Genomic DNA, 15,470 nt, shown 5'->3' with positions numbered 1-15,470 from the left:
AAGTTCTGTAATAAAATAAAAGTCAAATCTACATTGACCCTACATAAGCTAACACACTGCTCATTGAAGAATGGTGAATTGGTCAGCAAGAAATGAAGTGTTCCATTATGTTATAAATTATTTATAGTAATTCCTTTAAAACATTTTATTTTGTGTGTATGCTACCACAGTACAATAGGATTTGCTTGGCACAAGTACAATCCTGGCAAAGTAAAGCCTTGCTGGATAGTTCTTAAAATGATTTCTGATTGATTAAATGTACAGCAAGTACAGCATTATACTAGAAGACAAAAACAAGTACTTGAAATGTATTTCAAGCAAGACAGTTAAGCCTAAAGCAATACAAAGTAGAAGAGCATGAGCTAGAATGAGTCAGTAAAGAAAGACTTCTTGGGAGAGGTTCATATGCTCCATCCTACCTGTCCAGACTTATTACCCTTCCTGCATTTTACATTCCAGCTAAATTGGACTATTTTTTTGTTTCCAGAACTCAACATTCCATCTATCCTTGTAGGGTTTTCAACTTTTTCCCATACCTGAAATGTACTTCCTCTGTCCCTTAATTCCAAACTTCTTTTAAAGCTCAGCTCAGGGGCTACCTTCTATATGAAGTTCTTTCCTGAAACCCCAAAACTACCAGGGCCTCTTCTCTCACTACTTTGTATCTACTTTATAGATAAGTTTGCATTTACTCAAATGAGTGCATATCATTTTTTTCCCCAATAGAAAGTAAACTCCACAAATACCTGTAGGCATATATAATGTCCCCTACTTCTTTACTACAAAAAGATTCGACTTTGAACAAGCTTATTAAGTGAAAGAAAAAAAGTGGGGTATCAGCCAAAAAAGAAGAAAGAGTTTAGCCTGAAGGCAAATAGATATCATCAAAAAGAAGTGCTACCATACTAAGGGCACATTTAAGTTTACTGTTTTTATTGGTCCTTAGAACATTTTTCTCTGGTCCTTAGAATACTAACAAGTTGGTACATGCTCTTGCGTTCTCTCTCTCTCTCTCTCTCTCTCTCTCTCTCTCTCTCTCTCTCTCTCTCTCTCTCTCTGTGTGTGTGTGTGTGTGTGTGTCTTGTCTTTGTACCAAAAAATACTTGTCTCAAGTAGCAAAAAAACCTGTAATTAATATTAGATGACTATAATAGAAAATTACTCTTAACCTAACTTTTCCCAACAAATAAATAATTAACAAAATGAGAAATTAGAACCAGTTTTCTGAATTCATAAAAAGTTCTAGTTATATTGCATATTTCTTCTTTATAAATGTAACAATTATTAAAACATTTCTTTAAATAACAAGCTATGTAAGGGCCAGAATCATTTTGTTTGGTGTCATCTAATCTTCACTTAGCATTGTATAGTATACTCTACAAATTATCATCCTGCTGCTGAATCTCCTGCTAAAAGTTTAATTCCTGTTAAAAGTTTAACAAGAATGTAAAACTTTTACAATTAATGCCCCGCAGAAGGAGTAACGAAGTAAAGCATTTAAGGAGCCACAAATTCATGCACTGCACTTGGAGTTATAGAAAAAAAACTAAAATGACATGCAATAGTCACTACCCTCAAGGAATCAACAATCTAGAAACTAAGAGAAACAAGGATTCAATGAACTAAACCTGGATAGATGACCCATTAAGTCCATACCATCTCATAGAGACAGACTATGCTTGAAAGCTACATTTCCTAGATTAGATTCTAAGACAAAGGAAGCTGGATGATCATTACATTATTTTATTTTATAATAGTTAAAAAGTAATCAAGTGATGGAGAAGGGAATAAATCTTGGCAACTGTTTTAAAATGATATATATTAAATCATAGATGTGTGTGTGCCCATATGTGTGTAATTTTAAGTAAAATATTTTCTCCTTTTTTCAGATTCTCAAGCAATAGATATTTCATACTTTTTTCAAGCTAACTATTCAATAGCAGGAACATTGCTTAGCCAATCTATTATGTAGAAAGCTGAAGGGATAACAAAGGAAGTATGAGGGAGGGATTTGGGGGACAAGCATTTCTTAAACCAATTCACTGATAGAAAAAGAAGCTTGTGTGACTAGGTCACAAAGAGAGTCTAACCCTTCTGCTACAATATGTCCAGGCTTTTGTTTGCTAGAAGCCATAACATCTGCTCCCCATAATTTAAATAAAGGATAGACAGGTCATCAGACATTCACAAATCTGTAAGACCAAAAGAAATGTAGTATAACCAAGATGCAAAGGTTTTAAAAACCAAATATGCTGACTTGTTAGAAGCACACCAAAGATTACAAAAACACAAACACACACCTGTATAAATATATACTTTGAAAGTACAGAAAGGTGAAAGTGAATATTATGTTTTTCTGGTTCATTTGGTCATCTTAAATAACCAATATACTGAAATGTAACCACATAAGGGGTCATATAATAAGAAATTTGTGTTACCTACTTAATAGAGAAGCTAATTTTCAACCCACTAATGACAACCTAAGGAAGATAAAGGTCTTAATTTGAGAACAAATAAAAAAATAGCAATTTGTTTTTTAACGAATAAAAGTTTTAAAATGAACTGTTTTTCAATTACCATATGAAACTCAAATCCAAGCTCCAAGTTGTATTCTTTTTAACAAGAATGAGAATACATAATTTATTTCTGCTATTCCAACTATTTCAGCAAAACAATTTTATTCAAGACACACAATCCAATCACAAGCTACACCTTTCATTCAAAGCAATTTCATCCCAGAAAGAGCAGTTCTCTTTAAGAAATCAAGTAAACAATTTTTACTGTCGATTTTTACTGTATCTTGATTTGATCTTATGTTTTCTCTCCTCGACTGTCAATTTATATTTTTAGCTTAAAAATTTAGCATTTTACTTTTCCTTCCAATTACATGCAAAAACAATTTTAAACACATTTTTCAGTTCCAAATTCTCTCCCTTCCTCCCCCTTTGACTGTTGTTTTTCTAGCTAAAATAGTGTTTAAGAAAAAAATTAGTGTTTGCTTTAGCAATGCATAATCTAATTATAAACACAGTAGCTGACTTTTACACAGACTTTTTAGTTTAAACAGTGCCTTACATTCATCCTATTACTTCATCATTATGACAATTTCCTTCAGTAGACAGTGTAATTAGGCATATTATTCCTATTTCACAGATGGGGACATTGAAAAGTAAAGAGATGGTAATAAAGTTACATACATAGTAAGTGATGCAGTCAAGACTATTCTATTTCAAGGGTTTTTTCCATTATATCAGAGCTGTCTTTGGTTTCTAGTGTTATAATTCCCTTTCTAAAACACCAAGGCCCCAAGATACCTTGCTATTTATTAATATCATGCCCCTGTCATTGTCCCTTCTGCTTCTAGACCTAGTTTAAGTTCCAATTACTCTTCAGGTCTTTCTAGGACATTCCCTCTGTTCCATCAGATTTATGTATATATTTTTTATCTAGCTTGTATGAATCCATCTTTTACATGCTGCCTCTCCCAAAAATCAGCACATGTTCTGGCCTTTTCTTGTATAATCAGCAACTAGCAAAAGGCCCTGGCACACAGCAAATGCTTAATAAGTGTTTTTTAACTAATGGATTGCCCAATATTTCTTGCTACTATCATAAGCCTAAAGCTAATCTTTGAAATATAACTGGAATGATACTTCTTTCTCAGGTAATAATACTTCTTTCTCTGTTTTGCCTAAAAACAAAGTTGTATTAACCACAATTATATCAAGGTTGCTGTTACAGGTAAACCATTAAAATAAGTTTTAAGATTTGGCCAGAAACTAAAGGTCAAGTAAAGCTCAATGGGCGCATACCAGATAATTTTCCTCCCCAAAGAATAACTTACCTGTTTTTTCCTTGATCTCACAGAGCACACTGAAAAGAGCAGGCTTCATTCGATGGCAGTTCAAAGCATGTTTTCTGAAAGAAAGTTGGATGGATACTTGAGAAATAGAAAGGATGGATATCAGATCCATCAATCAAAACAATTTATCAATCAAACATTTGTCAAGTGCCTACTACAGGCAGACATTGGGGATACAAATGCAAAAATGAAAGCCCCTACAAGTAAGATGTAGCTTACATCTACTGAGGTATATAACATGCACATGAGAATATAATATATATATATATATATATATATATATATATATATATATATATATATATATATATATATATATATATTAAAAATTAATATATAATTGGGTTCTGCATATAAAGAGAGCAAATATCATCTGGCCAGAAGTGGGAGGTAGGGGTAAGGGAAACAAGACCAACCTAAACTGGTTCACTTAATTTATAGCTTCCTTTAGTCCTGATCTTACTCACCAAACATTACATATGTTCTTTAAATATATTTATATAGTCTACTTTCCTACCGATGGAAATCTCATCCATGCTAAGGTTAGACTCCTTTTTCCCCTGACCACTGCTAAGGTCACTCAGGATGATCTCCTTACTACTGCTCATGCTTTTCCCAGAGTACTGCTATGACCCAGTATGGCTAGTAGTATTCAATCATGTTTTAAAGTACTTTTGAAGTACTTTAAGTGTCAAAGTTATGATACTTTAAGCATAACTCATATTTCTTTAAAAAGTTTGTTTATATTTAATATACATTGCTTTATGAATCATATTGGGAGAGAAAAATCAGAACAAAATGGAAAAACCATGGGAGAGGAAAAAAAAAAAAAAGAAGTGAACATAGCCTGTGTTGATTTACATTCAATCTCCTTAGTTCTTTCTCTGGATGCAGATGGCATTTTTTGTCCAAAATCTACTGGGATTGCTTTGGATCACTGAACCACTGAGACAAAGCAAGTTTTTTATAGTTTGATCATCTCAATTCTTGCTATTATTATGTATAATATATTCCTAGTTCTGCTTATTTTGCTCAACTTCAATTCATGTAAATGTTTTCAGGACTTCCTAATATCAGCTTGCATAACTATATTCCTGATTTTTCTATACTGTATTTTTTCCTGAATGCCTCTGAGAAGGAATCCAGAGTATTAGCATCATTTTGCAGACAAGCAAAGTCAGAGAAGTAACAGTTACTGTAGCACAAGGCTCTCAGCCTAGTGTTCTTTATTACTATGCCATGAGAGCAAGTATTGCTAAGAAATACTGTTGTAGAAACTAAGTCAACTTTTAATCTATTTTACATTTCTGATGTTAAAATGTTTTCTTATTAGGTAAAACCCCTAGTGTTTGTTTCCAGCTTTGCTAGTATATACTATGTACTTATAAGTGTAATCTTTTAAGCAGCTAAATATTTTACAGCTAAAATAGGAACAGAGGTAGAAGAAACTGAGTAAATTGTTACCAATTGCTGTTAATGTGGCATAAGCAGTTATTATGTATTCTCTTTAACATGAAAGAATAAAAACAGTTATTCAATTCTTTTCAGATATGTTTTTTGCTGTTCTTGACATTTCAGCAGCCCACCTGAAGGGAAGTTAATTCCAATATTTGAAGAATCTTCCATGATTTCATTGGTTACCAGTAAGCCAGACTGCGACCCCACTTCATAACACAGTAGGCCATTTCATGATTTCCTAGGGTCAAAGATTTCCATCACTCCAGTGGCCAATTTTCTGGTGCCAAACCTCTCCAAACATAGATGGGGAAGAGGTCAGGATTGGGAGTGAGGTCCACAAGGCTTCTACTTAAGCCCTCCTCTCTTGTCAGGGCCACAAGGTATTGGGCTGCATTGACATTGTCTTCTGGAACCCAATATGACCACAAACCCACAATTTTCATTTGAAAAGGAAATAGAACTCCAATGAGGGGAAGATAAGTTGCTGTTAGTTTAAAATAAAACAAATAACTTATTACTAGTGGAGATATGAGAAAAGAGGCTACAAGGATATGCAATATCCATTATTATATTATAAATCTCCCTCTTAAAAATTTCGTTTGAGAAGGCAACATGATACAGTGGGAGGAAAATTGGCCTTGAATTCTGGAAGACCTGAGTTCAAGTCCTAATCTCCAACATATATAAGCTTGGTGATCCTGTACAAGGCAATGAACCTTTCAATGTTCTCAAACAACTTTCAAGATTATCTTTAAATTGCAAAGCAGGCACAAGTAGATGGAGGTTCCTCCTGGGCTTTCCCAATACCACTGAAAGACCAGGATGAGAAAAAATCTTGCCAATGATGTGGGAAGTCAGGACACTTGGGATACAGTCTAGTTGCATGCCATTAACTATAATCTTGGGTAAGAAATTTAATTCCTCTGAGAATCCCTTAGTTTCCTCATTTCTAAATTAGGAGTTTAGGACAGAAAATCTCTAAGCTCACTTCTAGCTTTATGAATGTATGAAAAGTCCTTAACAAAGAATGACACACTAGAATAATATTCTATAGACCTTTATGATAAAGTTCCAGCTAATTATGGTCAGATTCCTCCCAATGTCCTTCTAAATGGGTAAAATCATGAGCACATTTCACTTTAAATACAACCAATAGAATCTGCATTTCAGAAAAACCACCAAAAATACAAGTACATGTTTTATTCTAAGAATATAAAAATATAGAGCACCAGCCCTCAAGTCAGGAGGACCTGAGTTTAAATTTGGTTTTAGACACTAACACTTCCTAGCTTTGTGACCCTGGGCAAGTCACTTAACCCCAACTGTCTCAGCAAATAATAATAATAATAATAAGACATGCAATCTTACAAAATACTTCAATGTTCTACCCTCTTTTCTAGATATGAATGGCTCTTTATTGGAGGTAGTCAGTAACTTTCAACAAGTACTTATTAGAGACAAAGCATTAAACTAGAGCAGAAAGGATCAAAAGAAGTAGAAATTATGACCTCCTAAACTCAAGAAGCTTAAATCTGGAAAAAAAAGGACATTCACAGAGAAAATTTACAAAGCAAAGCAACAAAGAATAGAATAGAATATAGAAAATTTAAGTGCTAAGGGCACACTCCATAGAGAAATGTAGTCAGAGAGATGACTTAGAAGAATCTCTGTGCTACACACTTTCAAAAAACCCTCTCTATATCAAGAAAGTGAATTAGAGAAAATGTTCTAGGTCTGGTACTCTTCCAATACTGGACAGTCTTTAGAGAAAACAAAAAGTGTAACAATTTTGAGGTTTGTACTTTAACATTTTTCTTTAAAACATGTATATGTATGTGTACATGTGTATATATCTAAATAAGTAGCCCTGATCATTTACATGTCTTTTCAGAAGCAAATAGTCTTGTTTATATTCCTAACTAATCCAACACTACTTTAAAAGAGCTGTTGCAAAGATTCTAGATTTAAGCAATACCTCAATACACTTAAAAAAAAAAAAAAAAAAAAAAAAAAAAAAGGTTTTAATTGAAGAAAAGTGCCACATTTTTCCCAAGGACAGTCCAAAACCAACATAGTCCAAACTATGCTGGAACCATTATATTATCAGAAACATCATAGAAGATCAATATCCAAACCCAGCAAACAGCCTGAGAACAAAGACAGATGACAGTTAATGCCTACTGGCTGCTATTGTCCTCCCTTAAGTCTTTAATTGACTGGACCTAAGGAGTCCTTAGTAACTAAAGGTAATAATTAAATTCGGCAAATATTCATTATGTTTCTGAAACTTAAGGCACCATGTTCAGGCCAAAGTACACAAAAATAAAAAAAGACAGAGTCCATATCTAATCAGGCTCCCTACCCCTACTCCCAAATTCAGTTTGAACAGAAAAAATCAATATAAATAATCCAATACAGAAGTTTATCACGGGATCTTAGATTTAGAACCAGAAAGGGCATCAGAAACCATAAGTTCCAACTTCCTATCTCAAAGATGAGGAAACTGAAGCCCAGAAGTTAAGTGATTTGCCCAAGGGCACACAGATATTAAGTAATGAGCTAGCATTTGAACGTGGGTCCAACATTCTATTCTTGGTTACTATAATTATGATTTATATTTTAAAAATTTCATACTTCCACAGACTTTTAAGGCCTACTTCAGCTCTAACTCCTATGATCATTTACAAATGCATACAATTCATTTGGGAACTGCCTCTAAGAATATAAAGAAAATATCTTTTTATGTTTATTTAATATTTCTAATTTACAGGGGCAGCTAGGTGGTGGTGGATAGAGCATCAGCCCTGAAGTCAAGAGGACCTGGGTTCAAAGCTGATCTCATACACTTAAGACTTCCTAACTGTATGACCCTGGGCAAGTCACCTAACCCCAATTGCCTCAGCAAAAATAAATAAATTAATTAATTAAATTCTAATTTACAAATTAAAATTGAATCCAGATTTTTAAAGATTAGAAATTAACCCATGGGCAAGCAAAACAAAAGATCAGAATAATCTCAGTAGTCATCTAGTAAACCTCAACTTCAAATTGGAATCCTGACTCTCCACACAATCTCTGTTTTATAGACCTTAATGGACAAGGAATTTTCTATTTCCCAATGCAGCACATTTTGTTTTTGGACAGTTCTAAGTATCTGGAAGTGTCTTTTAATATTGAGTCAAAATTTGCCTCCCTGTAACTTTATTCATTTGTCCTAATTCTGTCTGCTTAGAACAGGAATTAAATAAAATTTTGCTTCAAGACAACTTTTGAAGAAAGTAATCTTGTTTGTCCTTAAGTCATTGTCTATGTTGTAGTCATCCTTATCACTCTCCTTTACATACACATCAATTTAATATTATCTTTCCTAAAATATGGAGAGCCCAGTAAATGCTTATTAAACTATAAATCACTATGACTAAATGAAAATAGAACTTTTTATGATAAGGACCAATTCAAAAAGAAAAAAAAATTCAGGAAAACTTTCCCTTCAAACTTTTAAAGAAAAAAAAGTGTGAATGTTTTCAGAGACATCAGTTTCATTAATTTGCTTTAAAATGTCTTCCACTTTTAGTAACAAAATCCACCAAAGATTGAATTCCAAATACATATAATACATACAAAAATACATATAACATCAGAAAACATTTGATATGTGTTTACATCTGTTATATGTGTATATATTAGCATACATATATGAATGTACTTCATAAAGCACCCTATGACTCTTTTAAAAATCGCTCAGTAGTTATTTTCTATTATACTGAGGATCATACTAGCCATTGGAATGATATTGTATAGACTTATAGTTAAAAATCACCAGTATGAGAAGCTACCTTAGATATGTATCTAAGAAGTCTGGTTTACTTGAATTTAAAACCAATTAAAAACATGAAACAACAAGTCATAAATTCAATGTCTTGGTCAGTAAGTTAAAAATTGTTTTATTATTTTCGTTCAATGAACCTGCCATTCACCAGCAAAGAAAGCCACAGTACCTTAATCAAATGACACAAAATAATATCAATATGGACTCTTGTGATTAGTTTATTAAACACATAAGAATATCACAATATACAAGAACATCACAAATCAATCTTTCAATTTTCATATTAAAGAATTAGGCAACTTATTCTATGTAAACAGTAATAATACTACTGAGTACCATTGCTCAAAGCCTCTCAATTGGATAAACATTAGCTGACTGTCCTATAGTTGAACTCCAACATGCTACTACCGCTCCCAATTTCTTTTTCTGTTAGGCTTCTCATTCTTCAGTTCTCACTATTCCAAACGTAGAGATTTCAAGGATCCCTGCTCTTTGCATATGTCAACATTCTAGTCTCTAATAGTAAAAAGTTATTTCACCAAACCTCTACTTGCTGAAGTCATTTTTTAGTTTAAGTTACTGGTGTCAGTTTGATTTAAATCTAGTCTGAACAGCCTTAAAATACTCAGATTCATTACCTATTGACTAGACTAATTTACTTTAAATTCATTTCAATAAATAAGGCTGTGTATTACATACTGAATAGTCAGACACAAAAGTTTTTCAGGAAAAAAAAGAATGTTTAAAATTAGCTTTATCTGATTTACCGGCAAGAAAATGTCTCCTTGTTCTGAAAAGAATGGGGTGAGGAAGTCCTATAACAAAAAGACACTTTGTAAAGCTTAAAGAAGTTATCATTCATCTACACCCAGAGAGAGGACTGTGGGAACTGAGTGTGAACCACAACATAGCATTTTCACTCTTTTTATAATTTGCTTGCACTTTGTTTTCTTTCCAAGTTTGTTTTTTTTCACTTTTTTGATCCGATTTTTCTTGTGTAGCAAGATAACTGTATAAATATATATGCATATACTGGATTTAATATATATTTTAACATATTTAACATGGGGATTACCTATCATCTAGGGGAGAGAATAGGGGAAAGGAAGGGAAAATTTGGAACACAAGGTCAATGCTGAAAAATTACCCATGCAAATGTTCTGTAAATAAAAAGTTTTAATTTTAAAAAAGAAGTTATTATTTATCATCATTAGCAAGAGCAGAAGCTAGGGGGAAAATTATGGGAAAAAAAGTGCTGTAAGGACCCCAAGATTTATCAAAGCTATTAAAACTAAATTCCTATTCGCACTCCTGAAATGCTATTTCTTTATGAAAATTCTTTAATGTGCCATGGAAACACGAGCTTTGCAGTGGACTGGATCTAAAACAGAACAATTTATTCTGGGCTCCAGTTAAGTGCACATTCCTTTACACCTTTGAGAGGTCATTCATTACCTAAAATGAGCCTAGTTCATTTGGAAAGTGTTCACTACTGTTTCATACACATTGGGGAAGACTAACCATTCTAAAGGGTACATAACTAACTGTCGATGCAAATTGAAGCCGAGGGTTGAAATCTTTCCCTCCCCTCCCCATTTTAAACTTTAAATGGAGAACAATACCTCCCACCTTGGTTCTCCGATGGTTTAAAGCCTCCAGGAGCACTAAGTTCTACAGTTGGCAGTTTGTGTCAAAAACACCTAGTTGGGTAAAACAACATTTGTGAATGACTTAGAAGGTGTGGCTGAGTTTGGAGCTTGGCTGCTGAAGGGGGCACCCACACGGATGAAACCACTTTAGAAATGAGGGGGACCGTTACATGCTCCACACCCTTGGATATTTGGGGAAAATACGCTATTTGTCCCTTCCTTCCGGGGAGATTCTCGTTTTCCCATAAATCCGCCACCCGGAGCCTGACCCTGACACTTGGTAAAGGGGAGAATGAGGAACGTAGGCACTGAGGTAGTAGGTCCAACACCTGCTGGGGGACCCCTGGGCCCCGCATCCAGGGCTCTCGTCACTTACTGAGGCGCATTTATTAAGTGCCTGTTATATACCAGACGCCGCGTTAAGTGATGGGAATACAAAGAAAGGCGGGAGGCGGTCCCCGCTCTCCCCGGGAGCCCCCGTTAGGAAGCATTACTTATCGAGGAGGTGCTGCGCACACTTTCCTGTGCTTCGCCAACTCTGCTTGAGGTGCAGAGGGGAGAACACTCGTGGCGTTGGGTTTCCCACCGGGGCGCCGGAGAAATAAAGTTTGGGAAAACTCGTTACTCGTCCACCTTCCGCCTCCGAGGGCAGTGGGGCACCAGCCCGGAGCGCTGCTCCCACTCAATCCATTCCGGACTCCGTCCCCACGGCTGTCGCAGGACCACAGACGTGTAACTGGGCTATCGGGCTCCGGACTCTCCCCTCCCCCACTCGGCCGGACCCTTTCCGACCTCCGCGTCCCACGCCCCCCTCCCCCACCTTTCCCTCCACGCAGCCCCTCCCCTTCTCCCGTACCGGGCCTGCGCCTCGTCCAGGCTCTGGTCGGTGATGGCCATGATCTGCTGCAGGATGTCGCCCGTGTCCTGGTGCGGGCCGGGTCCCGGAGCGGGTGGCGGGGCCCCCGGCGGTGGCGGGAGGCGGTGCGGGGCCGCGGGCTCCAGCTCCTCGGCGTCGGGTGGCGGCAGGGGCAGGGGCGGGATCCCGGAGAGCGCCCCCACGGGGTGCGTGGCTGCAGCCGCCGCCGCCGCCGCCAGCAGCCGGGACGGGTCGTCCATGGCCCGGAGGTGCTGAGGGAGGGGGCGCCCGCGGGGCCTCCGGCGGCGTAGTCGGGGACCAACAGCCCCGCGCCTCGCGACCGCCTCGCGCGCTCCGACAGGCCCCGCCGCGGGGGCGCGCGCACGGCCCCGCCCCCAGCCGGCCGCTTTCCGCCCCCGCGGCGCGCGCCAGCGCGAGTCCGCCCCCCGGCCACGCCCCGCACCGCTGGGAGGCCGCCGGCTCCATTACCAGGGCAACAGCCTCCTGCCCCCGCCCTCCACTAGGAGGGTCCGAGCCTCGGCTTCGGCGCCGCCGGCCCCACGTCCCACCCTCAGATATCCCCACCGGGCCCCTCACGGACGAGACCACGTTTGGAGGCTGGAGGAGGCCGAGACCCAAATTGGTCCTGGGATGGAGGAGGCTGAACCCTAATCCGAGGCAGGATTGGGGGGAATAAACTCCCAATCTGGGGCTAGACTAGAACTGGGGGCTGAGCCCCCAATTGGCGCTGGGCTGGGGAAGGTCCTAACGGGAGCCCCCAACGTGGCGCTAAACCGGAGGAGGCTGCGTCCCAGACTGAAGCTGAGACAGCTGGCTGAGGCTCCCTCCGGGGAGTGACTTCTGGGAAGCAATCAGGGCTGGGGCCACGGGAGGGCTGGTTTGTGTTCGGGGAGGCAGGGAACAGTCCCGGGCTCCTGGGGAGCCCGTCACTCCCATGGCATCCCTAGTCCAGGAGAGTCTGGCCCCGAATGCCTGGGAAGCAGAGACCGCGGGCTGGCACGGACCCCCCCTCCCGTCTCCTCACAAAGCACCCCCCTTCTCAGACTATCAGATAAGGGATTTCTTTTAAACAAAGCAAGATGGAGAATCTTCTCTTTGCTGGGCTCAGGGCTTTGAAGGGTCACAACCGGTGGAAACTGGAGGCCCCAGGTTTCCAAGGGGACCAGTAAGATAAAAGCATATAGCCCTTAATTGTGGATCAGGAGCCAGACCACCCACAGGAAAAGAAGGGAGATAGCACTGGGGGCAGGGCAGTCCCACATCTACTGAAGGGCCAGAAATACTTTAGTTTTGGTCAATTCAAGGAGGGCTTCAGTCAGCGGAGCAGGGGGGTGGGGGAAGCGGATTTCAATCACCTATTTTCCCCACAGAATCAGATCCAACCAGATTATGAATCCATGGTCCTTATTAATTAATCCTTGTGATCAGGCAGCACATCCACAGTGTCCAAACCCAAGAATTGAAAGGAACCCCATCCCAGCCTTCAAGTGTTTGTAAAACTGTCACACAAAAGCATCTCTCTTCTCCCATGAGGTGGGGAGGAGGGGAGGGCTTCAGACAACTCTAGGATTACGTCAAGGCAAGCAACGGGGAATACTGGCCCTGGTCTTGTAAGCCACAGTAGTCAGTTTCATCAAATCTGAAGGGGTGAAGTCTCAGCTTGCCTCAAGCAGTTGGCTATTCGTTACCCCCGTTCACAGCAGCCATTTCTCATCCCAATCACAGTTATCAGTCCTGTCCCACTGGTGACGAGACAGTCAAAGGGAGGAATCAACCAAGGGGTGGCCACTGTCAGGAAGATTGACCCTCAGTCCGGGTTTTGGCCCATTTCGGGGCAGGTGGCGGGAAGAGCTCCTCAAGCAGCCACAGAGCAGGCGGCGGAAGGTGCTGCGCATCTCAGCATCCCGGCACGAATACACCACGGGGTTGACCAGGGAGTTCGCCTCGGCCAAAAGCAGGAAGTACTTCTCCACAACTAATACGTTGCATGACTCACAGCCCAGCCCATCCAGAAGCAATACCACTTGGCCAGGTGTCCAGCAGACCACAAATGCCCCTAGGGACAAAGAGCAAAGTAATTAATGGTTGTCAGTGTAGGCTTAGTCAAGATTTGCTCATTCTGAAGGATTTGGTCACTTGGGGTGGCTTGGCTAATTATAGAGGAATCCCAATCGGGAGAATCAGTTACATTTTTTTTTTCTTTTTCTGAGGCTGGGGTTAAGTGACTTGCCCAGGGTCACACAGCTAGGAAGTGTTAAGTGTCTGAGACCATATTTAAACTCAGGTCCTCCTGAATTCAGGGCTGCTGCTCCATCCACTGCACCACCTAGCTGCCCCCAAGAATCAGTTACTTTCAATGAAACCAGTCACTTTCAAGAGAAAGGGGAAATCAATCATAACTGCCACAGGTCAATCACTGGCAGAGAAGGTAGGTCACTAGAAGTGTGAGGGGCAGTCCAACTATTTTAAAGGAGGACATTATCATAGTTAACAGTGGATCAATAGGAAGGAGTTGGGAGAGTGACTCTAATAGTTGGTTTCTCAAAGAGGGAAGATTACTTTTGGGGAGATGGGCAGTCAGTGGTAACTGGTGAGGGAGTGGATAAATGGGTCATTCAGTGGGAGGAAGTTAATCACTGAAAAGGAGGAGGTCCATGTCGTAGACAAAGTTCCCTCACCCAAAATGATGACCACTGTCTTGACTAGAGCAATTGTGGTCTCACGGTAGCGCGGGTGGAAGCCAGCGTGTTGTGACATGCGATTCATGCGCCTTCGAACATAGAGGAAGATGCGTGCATAGACAGCTGCCATAAGCAGGAAGGCCAGCAGGTTGCCAAGGGCCCAGGCAGTCAGGAAGGTGCGGCTGTAGAGCGGGGCCAGGCGGGCACAGTGGTCCAGGTTACACAAGCAGTTCCAGTAGGAGGGCAAAAGGGCCAGGCCCAGTGCAACTATCCAACTGCCAGCCATGAGCAACAGCACACGGCCCCGGGGTAAGAGGCTCAGTGGCTGTACTGCCATGACACTGCGGTGCCGCTCTACCGCAATGGCCAGCAGGTTGACAACAGAAGCACTGAGGCTAGCATCCAGCAGGCCCTGCCGCAAAAACCAGACCTTCACTGAGAGCTGGGCGGTGCGAGGACCTGTGTGCAGCATGAGGAACAGGTAGGCCAATCCTGCAAACAGATCAGCTGCAGCCAGGTTTCCTAGCAGATAGTAAATGGGCAGGTGCAGCCGCCGGTTGGAAATGATGGCCACAATGACTAGCAGGTTAGTCAATAGAACCACTACGCTGACTGTAAGCCCCAGGACCACCATTACCACATCCCTGGGCTGCCAGTGTAGACTCAGATGCTTTCCACTGTGGTTGTAGAAGAAGCTCACAGATTCATTATCATAACAGTGATCCATGACTGCAGCCAAAGCCTGAGGACATAAGAAGCTAGTGGTCAGTAAAGACAGAGGGAAGAGGGTAGTCACTGTGAGGACAAAAGAGGCTTAAAGTGTTGAGACATGGGGGAGGCAGAGGACAGTGAGATGACAGGAGACAAAGGAGTTGGCTATTGAAAGGACAGAGATGAAGGGTAGTTAGGGTGACCAATGTGAGAGGGAGGCTAGTCAATGAAAAAGTCTGAGGAAATAGCAGTTAACTCAGTGAAAATTCATGGAAGAGGCAACAGTGGTCACTATGAGACACAGGAGATTGGGTAACCAGAGAAGGGAAAAATGAGTGGGAGAAAGAGGTGAGGGACAGTAAGGGTAATCAATTAAAGAAATCATGTGGTATTTAATCTGTAT

The 15,470-nt window shown here is 40.3% G+C and overlaps 2 protein-coding genes across 2 annotated transcripts in view; both read right to left on the bottom strand.

The window, feature by feature from the left end:
- The window catches only part of PBX4 (PBX homeobox 4), a 57,438-nt gene extending 45,416 nt beyond the window's left edge, over positions 1-12,022 (bottom strand). The window contains exons 1-2 of the mRNA XM_074261198.1: positions 11,655-12,022; positions 3,845-3,918 (exon numbers count right to left, since the gene is read on the bottom strand). Coding sequence (XP_074117299.1) covers positions 3,845-3,918; positions 11,655-11,914 — 334 coding nt within the window. The 5' untranslated portion in view covers positions 11,915-12,022. The remainder of the gene's footprint in view (positions 1-3,844; positions 3,919-11,654) is intronic.
- Positions 12,023-13,295: 1,273 nt separating this feature from the next.
- Positions 13,296-15,470, bottom strand: part of LPAR2 (lysophosphatidic acid receptor 2) — a 4,967-nt gene continuing 2,792 nt past the window's right edge. Inside the window, exons 2-3 of the mRNA XM_074261212.1 lie at positions 14,354-15,098; positions 13,296-13,731 (exon numbers count right to left, since the gene is read on the bottom strand). Coding sequence (XP_074117313.1) covers positions 13,433-13,731; positions 14,354-15,083 — 1,029 coding nt within the window. The 5' untranslated portion in view covers positions 15,084-15,098 and the 3' untranslated portion in view covers positions 13,296-13,432. The remainder of the gene's footprint in view (positions 13,732-14,353; positions 15,099-15,470) is intronic.

This window comes from Sminthopsis crassicaudata, chromosome 1 (genome assembly GCF_048593235.1).
Source record: "Sminthopsis crassicaudata isolate SCR6 chromosome 1, ASM4859323v1, whole genome shotgun sequence".
In the NCBI taxonomy this organism is placed as follows: Eukaryota; Metazoa; Chordata; class Mammalia; order Dasyuromorphia; family Dasyuridae; genus Sminthopsis; species Sminthopsis crassicaudata.
The sequence above is the reverse complement of the archived record's forward strand: the minus strand, read 5'-3'. Positions and strand labels throughout refer to the sequence as shown.